The following is a 19,533-nucleotide window of genomic DNA, read 5'->3' as shown; positions in this document are numbered from 1 at the left end:
TTGCAGCATATAAGAAAAAAATGCAAATTTCTGACATAAAGAAAGCTGATATTGAATCACTTATCTCGGCGAAAAGCATTCTTATCTTACATTGTATAAGCCCATCTATGAATCCATGTTTTCTTAAATTGCATTATTTACTTTAGTTGTATCTTATTAGTTGTTCTTTATTAAATTGTATTCATTTTGCGTTTTGCATTTTTCTAATAAATCAATTTTCGACGTTGCTTTAATTACATTAATTGCATTGATCACTTTAGTTGTATTTTATTGGTTATTCTTTATTAAATTGTATTAATTTTGAGTTTTGCATTTTTCTAATAAATCAAAAATTTTCGACGTGTTTTATTTTTTAATATTACTTAAACTGTAGTTTTTCGAGATATAGATCTGATAGTCGTATTATGTTAGACACAGTTAAAATATAAAATGGTTTGGTGTTATAAAATAACAAACAGTAAAGAATCATAACAAAAAAATAAACAAATAAAAGCAAGAGAAGTGACATAACTCAAAGGGCCTACCTGTATCTACCTGATAATGATGCAAATTCCACACAAAGTAGACAGACCTACATGTGCATACAATTATTCTATACAATATAACATAATCAACGAATATAATTGTTTTTAGGAAAAACCTTTTAAAATTCCAATATAAGTTTTAAAGCAATCTTTAAGTTGATTTATCTCAACTTCAGTATTTTTGGTTTGTGTCACTTTTCTCAGGGCAGGGGTGCGATATATTTAAGATCGAGACCTATGAACAGTTAAGATTTCATTTATCGCGAATTATATGTAACATTTCCAGGAAATATCAATTATGCACATTATTATTTCAGGATATTTTTTAAAACGACTTTAGAATTGGAAACCGAAACGTGAAAAAATAATAAAATGGAATTGTTATTTACAATCCATGTCGATTTAATTATATTTATGTATAAAATTGCAGTAAATATATAAAATATTCAGTGAAAAACATACCACAAATAAATAGTGTCAGACCTACTCGTATATCTGCCTTATATTTTTTACACGAAGCCTTCGAGGAAGAACTTATCTCAACAAATGGAAGCGCACCCTGTATAAAGTACAAAACAATAAAATATATCGTCGAGTTAGTACCTCGATGCAACTTTACTACCATCAAACTGCGGTACCTATACTCCCTTCCCGCCCCTTTCCCGCTCATCCGAAATTCCAAAATCTACAACAAAAGGCATTTATATGTATCTGAAGACCCATATCAGAGCAATGGCACTTTGATATTGCGTTAAAAGTCATCTTGAGCAGGTATATTTACCACGGGTGCATATACCCATCGCCCATCAACCATCGACCCATACCCATCGCTTTTTCAGATAATTACACGCCTGCCATTCTTAGAATATGATTCCTCCCGACAACCATCGGTTGTTATTTTTCTTCTTAGTTCTTGCTGTTATGAGATCGAATTGCCCAGACAGTCACTTGATCGTTATTTTCGCCAATTTTATTAGATTTCGTTAATGGTTTTTATTGCAGATTTTATTTCGAATATGTTTGTGTTCAAGTTAATATATTTTTTCTTTTTCTTTATTTCAGGGTTTAGGCAACCTGATCTTCAGGCAACCAGGGTTACCTGATTGTTATTTTCGGCATTTTTAATAGATTTCGTTAATGGATCTTATTGCAAATTTTATTTCGAATATGAATAGAAAGAGCTTTAAAAGACCTAAAAAATAATATAGCTTCAGGACACGACGCCCGACGGTATAATTGCCGAGCTTTTGAAAACAAGCAAAGCAATAATAATCCTAATACTAACAGAGCTATTTAATAGATTCCTCCATAATAGCAAAACTTCTAAAGACTGGAATGAGAACCTAGTAATACAACTATATAAAAAAGGGAACAAATGTGACTTAGAGTTTATTATACCTATATCATTGCTCAGTCAAGTGTACAAACTGTTTATGAGAATTATTAATAACAGGTTGACTACAAAATGGATAATTACCAACCAGTAGATCGGGCAGGCATCCGCAAAAGTATATAGTACATCAGTCCATCTGCTGACAAGAAAACATTGATATAGAAGGCAAATGAATACCAACTACCCGTGTTTCTTGCCTTCGTAGACTATGTAAAGGCATTTGACTTTATCGAGATGTGGGCCATCGAATAAGCTATTAATAATCGGAGAATAGATTCGAGATATAGGCAACTAGTACATACTATATATGAAAACGCAACTACAGTTGAGTCCAAACTAAAGACAAACCAGCTACCGCCTGTCATTAGGTAAAGACACATGTTTTTTGTAAGTATGAACGCTCTCGACTCACTACATCGAAAAAAAGTAGGTACAAAAAGACGCTTGGGGACGTTTTTAGATTTTAAGTACAATTTGTGACGTTTCTGGTTTGTTTACTTGAGGCTGTCAGTTTGTTGGATTTTTTGCTGTTTTTTCGTCCTGTTTTTGCATTTAAAAGTTATTTATATTATACAAACAGTTATTTTGACAACTAATTTTATTAGTATATGGGAAATGAGTCAGTACTCACAATCTTTTTTTTATAAAAAATAGTTTTTATTTAATAAAGTTGGTAAATTTTGGGCTGAGTTTCAAGGCTTACAATATTTGTCCCATCATCAGGTCCCAGTACGTTTTTCTTATTTGTATTAAAAACTACAAGCTAAAATAACATAAAAATAAGCAATAAACAACTGAAACACAATACCACTACTACTATCGGTTTACAGCGTCCTCCGACGCCTTCCGACTCCTAACCGCCCTTTTTCTCTATTTAACCATAGGCCTGAAGGGATTTCACTTTCCTCTAGTTCTTTTTCAATTCCCTTTCTCCAGCTTCTTCTCAGCCTTCCTCTTTTTCTTCTTCCTTCTGGTGTCCACATCAAAATCTGTTTCGGAATCCTGTCATCTGGCATTCTCTGTACATGGCCGTACCATATTAACTGTTTTGTTTTTATGTCATCAACTATTGTATGCTTGACTCCCATCATTTATCCTATTCTCTCATTTGGTATCCGATTTGCCTGCTGCTCTTCTCCAGAAGTCCATTTCTGTTGCTAGTAACAGTTTCTCTCTTCTTTGTTTTATTGGCCAAACTTCACAGCGATATGTGGGTACATTTTTAAGTATGGTGTATATGAGTTGTTTGTTCGCTTTAGATATTGTTTGGTCCCACAGAATGCCGTTCATCATGGATATGGCTTTTCTACCCTGTATGTTTCTGTCTTTTATAGCAGCATCGAGTGTTCCATCTTGAGCTATCTTCATACCCAGCTACTTGTATTCATCACAGTAACTGAAACACAATTCATCAATATTCATTCATTCATTCATTATTCATCACTGAAACACAATAAATGACATTAAATAATAACAAATTGTGTGGGCAGCTATAACATTAATTGAGAGTGAGATTGGACCAAGTATTGTATTGGGACATTATTGCAGTTGGGTGCCATTCAATTCAACTAACACAATTTTCCTCTAATAAACTCTACACTAACAGCTGACTGACTATTTAGTGCAGCTTCCATCAGATTGGTGGTTATCTTCTTTTCCCGTGTTCATTATGGTTACTCCTAAGTATTCAAACATTTTAATATATTTGTTATTATTTGTTATGTCTCCTCTCATTTCCATATATTGCGTTTTTGTTTCGTTTATTATTAATCCGTATCTTTTCGCTTCTTCAAATTTCCGAAAAACTTTGTCTAAATATTTTTCTGCTCTCGCTAGTATCACCACATCATCCGCGTACGCTATGCACTGTTCGCTGCTATTAAAAATAGTCCTGTTTGTGCTCATATCTAATCTTCTTACGATTTGCTCTAATACTAAGGTTGAACAAATCCGTTGATAGCGGATCCCCATGTTTTTAACCTCTATTCAATGTGAACTGTCTTGAAAAGCTTCCTTCCATTGTTACCCTATTTATCGTGTTCCTAAGAGTCATTCTCACTAGCCTTATAAGCTTTTCTGGTATTTATAATGTTCTCATCGCCTCATAGAGCATCGTTTCATTTTAGGAGTCATATGCTTATTATTTTGTATTAATTTTAACGTACTTATTTGATCAGTAGTAGTTTTTCCTGATCTGAAACCCCCCTGGTATTCTCCAATCGCTCTGTTATCATATTTTATTAATCTTTTCCTAATAATTTTTGCAAGTATTTTATAGACTACTTCTAATCGTGCTATACCTCTATCGTTTTCGCACTCCGTTTTGTTTCATTTTTTATAGATAGGACAAATAAGAGCACTATTCCAATATTTCGGCATTTCTTCCTTTTGCCGAATTATTAGTGTCAAGTGAAATATCCTTTCATTCAATCTTTCGCCACCTTCCTTAAAAATCTCAGCTAGAATACCACTTTCTTCTGCTTTTTTGTTATTTTTCGGGTCTCTTATTATTTTTTTGACTTCATTCAGAGTTGGTTCCTCGCACGTCCCTTCTTCATCTTCTTGCCAATTCTTATTTTCCTCAAGTTCCTCTTCTTGGTCTGTATTTAATAGATCTTCGAAATATTCCGTCCATCTGTTTAATTTCTCTGTTGTTTCACCTAGAAGTAAGCCTTCTTTGTTTCTGCAATACTGTGGATTATTCTTTGTAGTTTCTCTGGATTTCTTAACTTATTGGTAGAAATTCTTTACCTCTTTGTTTATGTAGGCTTCTTCTATGTTTTCTAATTGCTTTTCTAGCTGTTCTCTTTTCTTTTTTCTGCAAATTATTTTCACTTCCCTTCTTCTTGCCACATAGTTTTCGATCGCATTTTGGGTATTTTCTTTATTTCTTTGTAGTTTTGCCCGGTTTCTTCTTGCCAAATCATTCCTACATTCTTCATCAAACCAGTCTTGCCGTCTTTTTATATGCTATTTTCTTATACACTTTTCCGCTACTTCCGACATCGCTGTCTGTACGGAGCCACTCTTCATCTATATCCTCTTTGACTGGATTCTCTAGTTTTTTATTTATTTCCTCCTCTAGTCTGTTTACAACCTGCTTCTCTTGAAGGCGCTCTAATTGATAATTTAATCTATCTCAACAGGTTTTGGTATTATAACACTGTTGGTATCTGCCCCTCTGTAACTCCTGCAATCGATTATTGCCTTATCATGTTTGCTTTCAGTTAGAATATGATCTATCTGATTTTTTATTTTTCTATCGGGAGAAGTCCGTGATACCTTATGAATGCCTTTGTGATCAAACCTTGTGCTAGCTGTCTTCATTTTGTTTTCTGCAGCAAATTCTATTAACTTTTTCCTGTTTTTATTTAATTCCTTATGTAAACTTCGTCCCCCTGTTATTCTTCTATATATTTCCTCTTTTCCGAGTTTTGTCGCATATTATATTCTATCTGATATTGGTTGAAAATTTACAACTGCTTTGTTAACTTTCTCCAACACCGAATGTTTATATATACTGCCCCAAAATAAGCGATCATAAAATTTTTAGTAACAGGTTACCATACGAGCATGTATTTCTTCCATTTATATTTGGATGTGGATACACAGAGTGAAGAGATAATTGCATTTTTAGAGTCACATGTTAGTGTTTTCAAAATGTACTTGAAAGTAATACAATATCGATAATGCAGCAACAGCAACTGAGTGTCAATTGTTCGCTGATAATATACAGTCAAACGACTTATTTGTAATTAAGGAATCTTAGTATATACTGGAGGTTTTAAATTAACAGGTTAGATTATTAAACCAATTTATAACTGTTAATTTTTAACGTTATTCTGTATAATTTTAGTTTGACACAGACTATAGTTTATTTTTATGAACGAGAGAGTAATTAGCATAATTTTAACTGGTAGCTCCGACCACTCCATGGGCGTGCTCAAGATTAATTGAAAAATTACTTTGAATAATTGTAAAAAATAAATGAATTATTTCAGTGTTATAAAGTGTTATGTGTATGTAAACAAAAGTGACCTCTTTTATCACACACTATATTAGAACTGACTGGCCTACATTAAAAAGGGTTTTAAAAAATTCACATTTTTTTTAATTTTTAAAAATTACAAAAGAGAAAAAGAGTTTTTAAAACCGTCTAAGGTATGTTAAATAGATGAATAAAAATATTAATATAAAACTTACAGCTACTTGTTACAAATCCAAATCAGATTCAGAAGATGAACTTTCAGAACCAAGATTTATAATAACTGGCTCGATTATTTTATGAGTAATATTGTCCAGCTTCCACATTTTTTCCTCATCTTTAATAGTGTGATTTACTGCCTTTTCCCAGTTTTTAGGTTTTACATTATTTACGGCCTCCAAAAACAACTGTTTAACATCATGAATTTTAAAAGTGGTATTTTTTCTTGAAACTTCACTCTTTATCTGTGCCCATACCAGTTCAATCGGGTTTAATTCACAATGATATGGTGGGGATCTAAGTACTGTCATTCCACGATTTTTGGCAATTTCATCAATTTCGTATTTTTTAAATTTTTCTTTATAAAGGGCACACAACGAATAAAGTTCCTTTCTTATAGATCCGGGATCGTACGTAATATTTTTTGAACTCAGCCAATTCTGCAAGTCTTTTTTTAACCACTTGGTTGTGGGCAGTCCTTCTATAAGTCTGGAGTGATAACTTGCATTATCCATTACTATTACACAGTTCTTAGGAAGAAGATCTATCATTTGTTCGAACCATTCTTGAAAGACATCAGCGTTCATGTCTTCATGGTAGTCACCGGTACGAGTTGATTCAAAAGTTAATAAACCACCTTCAACAAAACCGTCTGAACTGCCAAAGTGTACTATTATCAGCCTGCGTCCCTTTCCTGATGGTGGGTTTAAACCAGTAGATAAGTTATTTACAAAAGCGTGCCTTTGACTTGTAACAGTTTCATCCTGCCAAAATTTATTTGGTGTATGACCCTCGTTGATCCATGTTTCATCAAGATAAAATATTTTTCTTTTTTGGTTTCTCATTTCCTTTATGGTTCTTAGAAAATGTCTTCTCCATATGACAATATCGCTTCTTTCTAATAAAATAGACTTTCTGGGATTCTTTTTCCAGCGGAAGCCTATTTCTTTTAAAAGTTTCCATAACGTACTTCGACTCATTTCTGGGTAATCCTTATCATCTCGAACTGAGACAAGAACTTTATCCAATGTTGGAAATTCTTGTCTAAATAAGAATTCATGCACTTTCCGTCGAAGTCCTTCTTTAAAATGATATTCTATTTGAAATTTTGGTTTCCCTGGAACATTACGTGGCATTTGAAAACTACCACATTTCTCTTCTTTAATAACTCTGTAAATCGTAGATTTCCCAACACCAAGTGTACTGCTAACTAACTCAACGGTCTCATCAACACTTTCACATAAACGTTTGTCTGTAAATGATTTAAAACAATTAAATATTAATGTTTTTTCATTAACTGTTAGAGGACCAATTTTTCGGCGTTTACACGGCACTTCCAAATTTTCCATAACACTAGTATACACAATAAACTGCACCTTGCAACTGAAGTACCTACTTTTAGTGAACTGTTAAGAATTTTGAATACGCCACTTGGACCTTCCTACAAAATGGAAAAACCCACTATCACATTTTCTGTGGAATAAGTTTAGAAGGTAATTATCTAGTCAATTACTGTCGTAGATTCCTGGAATTAAAGAATTAAATGTTTGATTGTTGAAACCCTTACTTCGTGGAATGCACTCATTTCAGATAAAATAAAACGTTTTATTTTATCTAAAGAATTAAACTTTATTTTGCAAATAGGTACGTACTTATTAAACTTTTATTGGTTATATATAACCAATAAAATAAACATCTTACATTTCTTGCAAATTCATTAATACCTGTTAAGCTCCATCACTCCGACACTGGCAACCTTATTTAGGGATTAGTAATCCTCACAACTATTGTATTCTATTCTGCTCCAACCTTTATACCTGGTGGTCATACTCAATTTAAAATTGTTTTCCTATATACTTCTGTAAACTTGTTGACAAATATCTGTTTTTCATTGAGTCACCCGTATCAACAGTTTAGGGATTTGCATACATAATTTATTGTTTTATTACTCTCTCATACATAAAAATACACTATAATTCCCACAAATAACATTCGATATGTTTTGTACTTTGCTCTAAGGAAAACACCGTTGTTCTAATTTATTATTAAAAATACTTCAAAATATTACTTTTGTAATCAAAGAAGAGATAGCCTATAGACTCAGGGCGGTGACTCAACTACCAACAAGCTGTATAAATATGTAATTCTACTAAATGGCTTTAATAGCTTTCTAAATATGGTAAATATATTATGTATTGTAGCTCATTTATGTACTTTTTAAATTATCTCTTTCAAATATCTTATTTTAATTGATTTGTAAATTATAGGAGTGTGTAATACAGACCTGTCGTTTGACACTGGAGGAACTGTCACTGAGGCTACCGGAGGCGTTGTATCTACGTGTCCGATGCTTGAGGCGAGCTCCCGGAGTACTACTAGAGGCTAGGCCTCCCTCTAGGCTGCCACCCTCACCACCAGAAACCCCCTAAAACAAACAAAATAGTTGATTTATATAAACCCAAAAAATATAATCGTTAATGCTTTTAATTTAACTTTAAATATGTGATATAGAATAGATAGTCCTCAAATACCCAAATATGTTTTGATTTATTTACAGGTGAACCAGAATGCAAATAGACGTGAAGATACTGTGCGCTGTAGCAGATTTCATATACGGCACAGAACGTTGATGAAAGTTAATGGAGATCCGCTTAGCTGTTTGTGTGGATAGTTTTACTGTAGAAGCGATTTCGTTTGTTATGTTTAATATTTACTGTAAAATTATGTCAGCTTTTTAAGTCACATACTCTGTTCTTTATTGACAAGAGCAATTGTATTTAGGGACCGATTTTCACTTTATAATAGTCTAATTTTGAATCTTGTCAAGTAGAGTTGAAATGTAAAAGTTTCTACAATCAGTCTCGCTATTTGATATTTTTCACTTCAAGAGAAATTGTCTGAATCTGTCAGGCAAACTATAGTAGAAACTTTCAATTTAGAATAGTGATTTCATAGTTTAAACGCCGAATATCCTCAAATTTACATGTACACAGCGGCCCTCGAAAACTGCCTGTTTTCTCGATTGCAATTTGCGTTTCCTCATAAGAAATTACAGAATATATAAAGTAGTATATTTATTTGTGCTTATATGACTTCCGAAGTATTTGAGCGCTGGTTTAAGAGAATCTTACCAAAATTGGAATCTGGGTCTGTGGTTGTTATGGACAATGCGCCATATCATAGCCGCAGACTAGAAAATTACCGACGACGGCACGGCGGAAAGAGAGAATTCAAAAATGGCTTACAGAAAAGGGGATTGCATACGAAGAATCAATGCTCAAAATTCAACTACTTGACATTGCACGGTTAAGGAAAAGTGAATATCTTAAATATGTTGTGGATGAAACTGCAAAAGATTATGGTGTCAAAGTTCTACGTCTACCACCTTATCATTGCGAACTTAATCCCATTGAACTTATCTGGGCGCAAGTGAAAGGAAAAGTAGCACGCAATAACAAAACGCTCAAATTAAACGAAGTTAAGGAACTTTTGATTAAAGCAATCCTCCATGTAACTCCAGAGAAATGGGTTAAATGTATAGGCCACATAATTAAAGAAGAATATCGTGGGAACTTGACACTCATGTCAAAGTTTTACTAGAGCCAATTATAATTAGACCAGGTGAAGATAATGACAGCGATAACAGCACTGCATCTTCAGATTTAGACAGCGAATAATATTTTCTAATAGTTTAGTAGGAACATCAGCATAAAAAAACCAAAAACAAAAAAAAAACGAGAAGAACACAGTAAGTGTGTATAGTGTTTGTGTTTAAATAGAATAGTACATACAATGTTTTGTTACATCCAAAATTATTTTTATTTTGTTTTTATAGAATTTTATTTTGTTTTATAGGATTTTATTTTGTTTTGTTTTATACTGTTTAAGTGTTGTGTTTATTTTATTTAATGGGACAATATGGCTCTTGGCGAACACCCATTTAAAAAAAAGTGACGCGCCACAAGACATATCTCTCGGGTGGTGTGGAAACTGTCCTAAAATTTGTTTTAAAAAAATTTCATTGTGTAACTCTTTAAGGACGGGTCACGTCAAAAGACGTTTTAGCGTAACTTCCGCGACAGCCTGGTGGCATCAATAAGCTTTCTGCAAAATTACTTGTTTTTTATAGCTTTTTGTTTGTGGCATTCTGTATTTTTAGGAGACTGTATGGAATAAGCCACAAAATATTTATTTATAGGTTTAATTTACTGATTTTTCGATCTCTATATAAAGACATCGTTTTCAAATATACAAGTGATAGTAATATTTATTTTTCTATGGCTTTTTGCTTGCCGTTCTGTATATTTAGAAATAATGTTGGGAATAAGTAACAATATATTTAATTGAAATGTTTAATTTACTGACGTTTCGATCTCTATATAAAAAGATCGTTTTCAAATATTCAAATGATAGCAATATTTATTTTTCTGTGACTTTTTGCTTGTGGCATTCCGTATTTTTAGGGAGAATGTTGGAAATAAGCCACAATACATCCATTTACATGTTTATTTTACTGACTTTTCGATCTCTATTACAGAGACCGTTTTTAAAGTTAAGAAAAAAAAAAAAAGAAAATAATATAAGAATATATAAATATATAATAATAAACAAATAAAATAAATATAACTATAATTTATATCTTTGAAAACGGTCTTTGGATATAGAGATGAAAACTTCAGTAAAAACCTGCAGATAAATATATTGTGGCCTATTTTGGCATTATTTAAACAATTTAATATAATTAACGTTGAAATAAAAGTGAGTGTACGCCACTGGATTTTCATACGTCTTTCCCCACTTCTACGCCTTCAAACGATGACTCACTCTCCCAAATAGTGAAATTAGAGTTTAGTAAAATATTTGTTCGATGAAATCAAAGTCTCGATATTCTACACTTTAAGAAAAATTCTTAACCAGCATAAATATAGTCCATCGCAATCGAAGTAGTTTCTTCAGTCATGAGATTCTTTTCCTTCCTAGACATCTCCTTTCCTGGAATGTTCCTTGCATATATAAACTATCTAGCTCGAAAAGGATTTATAAAATACAAGTCAATGTTTAAAAATAGGAAATTGAATATGGTTTTCAGATTGAGGTTCTTTGAATGTTATGTTTGGTTGCAACTACTATATGGGGTAGAAGCTTGGACTCTGAAAACCCAATCCGTGAAAAAATATAGGCATTCGAAATGTGTCTATACAGGCGTATTCTAAAAAATTCCTTGGACTGCAAGTTTCAAACGAAGAAGTGTTAATACAAATTGGACACGACAGAAAGCTTATGAATACAATTAAAATAAAAAAAAACATCTGGTACACATACTTTCAAACGATAAAAACTCTCTTCTACACGTCATCTTGCAAGGAAGAGTAGAGGGAAGGTTCAACACTGATATTAAACCTTAGTGTTGAATAGATATTTTACGTTGTAAAAGATAGGGAAGCGTTTAGAGAAGTGATTGTCAACCTTCGTTATAAGACGGTACAATAAAAGAAGATATAAACTATTGGACTAATAAAACATCGCTAAAACTGTTCATAAACGCTGTAAATATATTTGTCTGAGCCAGAGTCATCGCAAACGTAGATAGAGTTTATAATATTACAAAAATAAGATAACTAAAAGAAAAAAGAAGCCAAAAAATAAAAAGACTCTTGTGATGTTTTTGAAGCCAACAAGCATTCTCTATCTAGAGCCCCGATCAACTATTTCTATATATCCATCGCTGTAATTCTCCATGGATAACAATTTGATAACTGCCAGAATTGAGAACCACATTATAACCAATTAACAAGTAACAGTTGCGCCGAAAACAATGGCCGGCAATTTCTTAACGGCCCTGCCAATTTTCTCGGAAACGGTATTAGTCGAAAAATTATACCGTAGCATCAGATAGGCATAAGCAACTAATTATCAACGAAAGGCATAGGGCCATACAAAACGCCGTATTAATTTTTTTCGACCAAATGATATATCTCGAGTTCCACCTGGACTTTTGTATATTAAAGTGCCATTAGAGTCATCTGCACAAGACGATTCCACAGTAGAAAAGGGTTTGGCACGTACTAGGCCAGCACGCGTCCACCACTCAGCGGCTGAAGTAAAATCCAGAGGCGTTTCATACTAATTTCACTTTTAATTCATGTAAAATTTCAAAATTTGTAAAAATTGAACAACACTAAATTATTAATATAATTAAATTATTATATAATTTCGAAAAAATTTTTATGTAAAAAAGCACTAATTTAAGATTTCTTTAGAAAAAATGTTATCAAATTTCGCCCAACAGACCTGATCAAATTAGTACCATTGTGAATTTCTCGAGTAAATTATGATACCCTGGAAAATAGAGTGTTTACATGTCCTAACAGATAACATGTAACTATTAAGATAATTAGTTAAAATTTCACATTTTTTGGTAGTTTTTCTCAGGCACCGGAAAGTTAGAAAGCTAAAGAAACTTATAAAAAATATAGCCATAATTAAAACAAGCTTTTTTCCATAAACAAATATACTTTCTTCAACTAAACAATCACAGATTTCACGCTAGTGTTTACTTACTTACATTTTACGGTATTTAAAATGGGGATTCAATTTTTTTTTCAAATGGTTAAACAAATGGAATTGTATACAAACTACTCGACCGATCGGTCCCTTCTCTTGCACAGATATATTTGTAATATTTTTATTGTTTATTTTAATAATCGTAAACAATTGAAAAAAATGCTTACTTTCGGGTTTAACTTGCAAAATTTTTTTGTTTATAAACATTTTTTCGCTTTTTTTGCTTAAATGGTAATAAAAAATATGACGCAGTGAAAATTTCGATACCCACGAGATGGTATGCCTTTTCTACTACGTTTTTTTTTCAAGTGCTTTTTGGTAACATTTTTTAATTTAGCAAATCTCACTTTAAAGTGCAAATATTTTCAAGGAAGTCATCTGAGGAACGTTTTCAATACAATACATAGTTTTTTCTTCTTCTTAACGTGCCCTATCAAGTCCCCTTGACGTTGGCGATTAACATGGCGAAACTGTCTCTGTCTTGAGCTATTCTAAAGAGTTGCTCAGCTTTTCTCATTCCTGTCCACTCCCTGATATTCTTCAACCAAGAGGCCTGCTTTCTACCAATTCCTCTGCGTCCTTCGATTTTACCCATCATAATAAGTTAAAGAATATTATATCGGTCTCCCCTTACTTCGTGTCCAAAATAGGCCATCTTTCTACATTTGATGTTATCAAGCAGCTCGCGAGCAGCATTTGCTCTCTCAAGGACTGCCACATTTGTCAGCATAGCCGTCCATGGAATTTTTAGTATACGTCTGTGCACCCACATTTCAAAGGCCTCCAGACGATTAATGGTGGATATTTTTAATGTTCATGCTTCGACACCGTATAAGAGGACTGACCAAATGTAGCATTTAACCATGCGCTTTCGAAGTTGAAGTTGCAAGTTATCATTACAGAAGAATGACTTCATTTTTAAAAATGTCGTGCATCTTGATGTGCTAAACGGCTAAACACCATGTGTTTTGTTTTTGAACAGTTTATGTTTAGGTCAAACTCTCTTCCCACTGTATCAATGGCATTTAAAAGGCATTGTAATCCATTCATGTCATCACTTAAAGTAACTGTATCGTCTTCATATCTGATTGTATCTATCAGAATTCCATTAACTTTCACGCCCCATTCCAAATTATGCAGCGCTTCCTTAAATATTCTATCTGAATATAAATTAAATAACAGTGGGGATAGTATACATCCCTGTCTGACACCTCTTTGTATTTTACATATTTCTGTTGATTATCCGTTTATGCGAGCTGTCGCTGTTTGACGTCAGTATAACTTTTCTATGAATCGTATGTCTTCACTATCAACTCCTTTATCTTTTAATATTGTAATTAATTTGTAATGCTGTACTCGATCAAAGGCCTTTTCATAGTCAATAAATACAGCAAAGACGTCTTTGCTTTGATCTCGACATTTCTGTAGTAATACATTTAGTGCAAAGAGGGCGTCCCGTGTTTCCAGTCTATTTCTGAAGCCAAATTGTGTTTCACCCTGGTCTTCTTCACATTTATCTCTGATTCTACTGTGGATGATGCGTAGAAATATTTTCAAAGTGTGGCTCATAAGGCTTATCATTCTATAATCGCTACAGTTTTTCGGACGTTGTTTTTTTTTGTAGTGTTATGAATTCGGACTTTAACCAATCTTTAGGGATATCACCAGTCGAATAAACATCATTGAAAAGTTTGACCAGTATTCCAATGTTTTCCTCATTTATAAGCTTTAACATCTCCGTCGGTATGTTATCAGGGCCAACGGATTTCTTGTTCTTTGCTTACTTTATAGCTTGCAGTATTTCTGATTTTAGTATTTCTGGTGCTTCACCTTCAACTAAAGTCTCCAGTTCTTCGGGTCTATCATCATTATACAGTTCACTTATATAATTACACCAGGTTGTTCGAATTTCATGTTCCTCTATTATCATTTTTCCCGACGAATCGGTTATAGTATGTGAAGTTTTCTTATGATAAAGACCAGCTACTTCTCTAACTTTTTTAAACATATTAAACGTATCATGTTTTTCATTAAACTTTTCTACTTCCTTGCATTTATCTTCCATCCATTTTTCTTTAGACACCTTTTTTTTGTTTAATTAGTTTCTGTCTTTCCCTATATTCTGTCTCAGAATTTCACACACATAGTTTTTTCACAATATTGAAATAATGAAAAAAGTCGCTTTGGTTTGCTTAAATGTTAATAAAAAACCATGACACAGTAAACATTTCGATACCCACGAGCCTTGGTACGCGTTTTCTATTGACTTCCCCTAGTTACTCCATTTGAAAAATAGCGCCCCGTAATTTTTCGATTTTTAAATGCTTCATTTACTGGAGTAAAATGAAAGAAACAAATAAAGACACTCAATATTTATTCAAATCAATCTTCCTTCAAGATTTACCAGAATGAACTCATCTTAGAAAAAGGAAAGAAACTATTTCTCAACATTTAGAGCCACGGGAAAAAATCACTCTGTTCCATCCAAATTTTTGATACATTTACACAAATTCTTTTTATCATAAAATTTAATACAGAAATATGCGCCTGCATTATCAAGATAACAGTACATGTTTACAGCATCAAATTTACTTTTGAACGTTTGAATGATATTTTTGAACTGCTATAAGTTCGAGATCAAGTTGGCATTTACGCCAAAAAATGCATCTTAAAGTTATTGTATATTATTTACAGCGCGTCAATGTATTAAAGTTATGTACTACGCCTCTGACGAAGCGCATATTTAAAATAGCACGCGACAAGACTATATAACATAATGTTGTAGAGCGTATATGTTGATCCGGCAGATAAAAAGATTAAAGTACATAAAGAGGTAAAATGTGACATTATACGACATGCTCGGGACATTTATCATTCCTTATGAATTGCAAGTTTGCGACTACTCAAAAGAAAAATGCTTTTATTATAGTCTCCTGTCAACCGTTCGTGATTTTCAGCTAAATACGTTTCACACATTACAAAGCGTACAGCGATATAAGTGTCATCGTAAACTATACAGCGAAATGTATCTTTATCGGAGAAATAACAGGGTGTACTACTAGTATTCAGTATACAACATATTACGGAACTAACTACAGGCAGATTTTAGTGCTTGAGTGTCTACAATAACTGAAATTATTTTCTCAATGATACAAGTAACAGGAAAAAGAAGTGCAGTCAAGGAAAAAACTTATATGACCTTACTAAGGTTGGCGATCATCATAATTTTTGAACTGTTTAGACGACCAATTAAACCACTGTCTAAGATTGTACAGCTATGATATTCGTCTCTTTCTTCTTCTTCTTCCTTCTTGTATGTAGGCTTTAATGCCTGTTTCTTCTTCAATATTAGCCTAATAAATTGTTTAAATTATGGCACCATCTTTTTTCTTGGCCTGCCAATACTTCTTCGTCCATTTGGTATTATCCCCTACTAACCCCTCTGCCATTCTAGTAAATTGTTCGTTCCACTCCTGTTTCCGTTTTGTCACCCATCCATTTATGTCTTCTATATTGCATGCTCTTCTTATGGTTTCGCTTCTCTCCCTATCCAACAGACTTTTCGCTGATATTTGTCGAAGTATTTTCACTTCTGTTATTTCTAGTACTCGTCTCGTTTTAGATGTGCCAGGTCTTGTCTCCGCTGTGCACGTTAATATAGGTCTAATTGCTACTTAATAGATTATTGTTTTTGTGTCTTGTCTTAGGTGTTTGTTCTTCCAGATTGTGTCATTAAGAAATCCCTCCACTTAACTTGCTTTTAAGCTTTGTTGTCGTATTTCTTCTTCCACATCTCCATAACTAGTTATATCTATTCCCAGATATCTAAACCTTGCTTCCTGCTCTATGATTTTCCCATCAATTTCAATTTTACATCGTGGTGGGTATTTAGATGTTATTAAATATTTGTTTTTTCTGCTGATTTTAGACTTGGGTGCGATCGAAAGCCTTTGTCAGGTCTATAAAACACAGATATGCTAATTTATTGTACTCGATTGCCTTTTTTGTGATTTGTCTTAGTACAAATACGGCGTCTACTCAGGATCTTCCGGATCTGAATCCTTGTTGTTCATCTGATAAAGTTGTTAGTTTATTGCTTTTGTTAGTTAGGACTTTGGTGGTTAGCTTAAGTGCGGTGTTCAGTAGATTTATCCATCTATAATTGTTGGGGTCTTCTTTATCTCCTTTCTCTTTCCAACGCTACAATTTGCTAAAATATTTCTCTGACCTAAAATTAAAACCAGAACCTACAAAAAGATACCAATTGCTGCCAATCCCGACAAACCAAGCAAGTCAACGATAAACAATATAAGGTGTTCACTATATATTGAACAATAGATCCAACCTATTGTTTACTATACATAGGGTTTGCATCCCATGTAATTTAGACGGAATTCCATCTATACGAGGAGTCTGAGATATTTTCTTTATAGCAGCTTTATCGGAATTCCATCTATACAAGGAGTCCCTTCTTTATAGCAGCTTCAGTTTTTCTTAATAAAGTGTCATGATAATAGCTTCATCACACCTTTACCACCTCGTCTAGTTAGAATATCAATGATTTGTTGTCTTTATGTACTATCAGGAAATTGGTTTGAATCAACGTGTGGCTGACAATCGAAGTTCTTTGAAACAACTCTCTTGTTCATATATGATTTGGCATACTTCTCTATCTCTGCGCAAATATTGCTTATTTAACTATAATTGAAGGGACTCACTATAAAATGATAAGACGTGATTTAGCGTTTGTTGATTGCCGTCCCATATTACGAACCCCACTCAAAGTCTAGAAACGTGGCTGATCATTTAAATTTGAAACCTGAAAGCATACTAACTGAGAGCAAGTCATTAAAAACGGACACAAATGTCAGCTACAGAAAAAAGTAGAGATAACAAAAATAAACATCCCATTTTGCCTAGATGTACTGTGAGGTGTAAGTCTTGTTTTGAATTCAGCGGAGAATGCCGAGCAGATATTTGGACTGCATATTGGGACGTAGATTATACAACTTGAAGGCAGTGGCTTGTAAAATGTGTTTCACTTAGACCTGTTCTGTGTAGAAGAGTTCCAGCATCTGCTAATAATGTATATAAAAGAAATGAAACAAGAGTATTTTATTTACGTAAAAGAGTTCTTTAGCCTTATAAACACTGAAACAGTGGATACAAGGTCTTAAAAAAGGTTTAAAATTTAGTAAGGCAAAAAGAGAGTATTTGGAATTATCATTTAAAGATGGAGGTACTACATATAAACTGATAACTTTGGATGTTGAAATGAGCTACGATCGGCACTACAGAGTAATAGGGAAATAAATGAAGATGCATGCAGTAGAATTACGGTGGGATGGATGAAGCGATAAGAAGAAAGTGGTGTGTTATGTGACAGAAAGATTTCTACGAAACTGAAGGGAAGACTCTATAATACTGCCATAAGATCAGCTATCATAAACGAAACTAGATGTTTGCCAGTTAAAAAGAATAACGATTAAATGTGGCGGAAATGAGAATTCTTATTTAGATGGATGAGTAGAGTGCCAAAAAAGGATTAAACTAAGAATCAGTGTATATGAGGGAAAGTATAAAGGTGGCACCAATTGACAATGTCTTGACGGTAATCATTTAATATGAAGAATGGTTGATTAGCGAATTCCTAGGAGGAGTAGGATAGAAAGACCAAAGAATACCTGGAGGGAAACGCTTGGGCAGGACGTGTCGGTAAAGGGGATACGTATTGATATGACCCAAGATAAAATGGAGAAACATATGGAGCAATATAATTAAGGAAGCCGACCCGGAAAAATGATAATGGCGAAGAGAATGATGATGAGCAATCTGTAGTCGCTATTGCAAGCTGGATCTGGCAAATTTTTGGCTAACTTGATTAATGTATGCCATCTGGTTTGGTTTGAAACAATATAAAATTCTCTAGGAGTACAACCCACATAAATGTTGTTTGAAGATAGTATTTGTAACAGTAGAATTGTTACTGGTGCAATTTTTTTTAATGGCCTTGGCATAGCCAACTGACCAGACTATTTTGTAATTTGTATTCACAGAACAACAATCAGAGTTCGAGTTAGTACTAAATGTAAGTTAAAAGTAAATTAATGAATTGACTTGTTTTGACTGTTCTTTTTTTTTTGTTTGTTTGTGATTTTTACAGTTAAATTTCCAACAACCGTAGAATTGTTACTGGTGCAAAATTGCAGCCATTTATTTTCAAACAGTTAAATTACCAACAACGGTACCATCACCGTCCAATGCCATTCCCAACTTAGTGTTAAAGTCTCCAAGAATGATAAATATTTTTCGACCTGAGATATTATCGAAATATTTTATTTTTGTGAAAGGGCTTTAGAAAAAGCGTTTGAGAGGCCTTCGCTTTGTATGGTAATCGATAATGCTATCGATTATGTTGGCTGTGCGGGCATCTGTAATTTTTGCAAATAGCACGATCTCGGTGCAACTAAACCAGAGATAAGTAAGACCTATGTAGAGTACTGGGCGAAAAAATCTGTGTCGAGCACTAGACGAAAGAACGAAAGCTTATATGTAACAGTGTATAAAATATTGGGTTACCCTGTCAAGCAGTGGACGGTCAATTGGTGAATAGAAGAAGGTAACATGAGATGAAAAACAGATTAGCTAAAGAAAAGAAGAAGACGAAAGAAAGGAAAAGAAAAAAATGATTCGACTTGTAAGTAAGCGTGATGTCACCCGAACACCTGAGCAGGTGCAAACATCAAAGGATGCCGCTTTTTCCTACGGTCGGTAAAATTTTCCCAGCGCCAAGTGCCGATCTACTCTCTTACATATCTCTGAACTAAACGTAAGATGAACAGGACCTC

The 19,533-nt window shown here is 33.5% G+C and overlaps 1 protein-coding gene across 1 annotated transcript in view; it reads right to left on the bottom strand.

The window, feature by feature from the left end:
- The window catches only part of Ca-beta (Calcium channel protein beta subunit), a 577,851-nt gene that overhangs the window by 441,857 nt on the left and 116,461 nt on the right, over positions 1-19,533 (bottom strand). Inside the window, exon 2 of the mRNA XM_072534152.1 lies at positions 8,406-8,546. Coding sequence (XP_072390253.1) covers positions 8,406-8,546 — 141 coding nt within the window. The remainder of the gene's footprint in view (positions 1-8,405; positions 8,547-19,533) is intronic.

The sequence above is a fragment of the Diabrotica undecimpunctata genome, chromosome 6, assembly GCF_040954645.1.
Source record: "Diabrotica undecimpunctata isolate CICGRU chromosome 6, icDiaUnde3, whole genome shotgun sequence".
Classification (NCBI taxonomy): domain Eukaryota; kingdom Metazoa; phylum Arthropoda; class Insecta; order Coleoptera; family Chrysomelidae; genus Diabrotica; species Diabrotica undecimpunctata.
The sequence above is the reverse complement of the archived record's forward strand: the minus strand, read 5'-3'. Positions and strand labels throughout refer to the sequence as shown.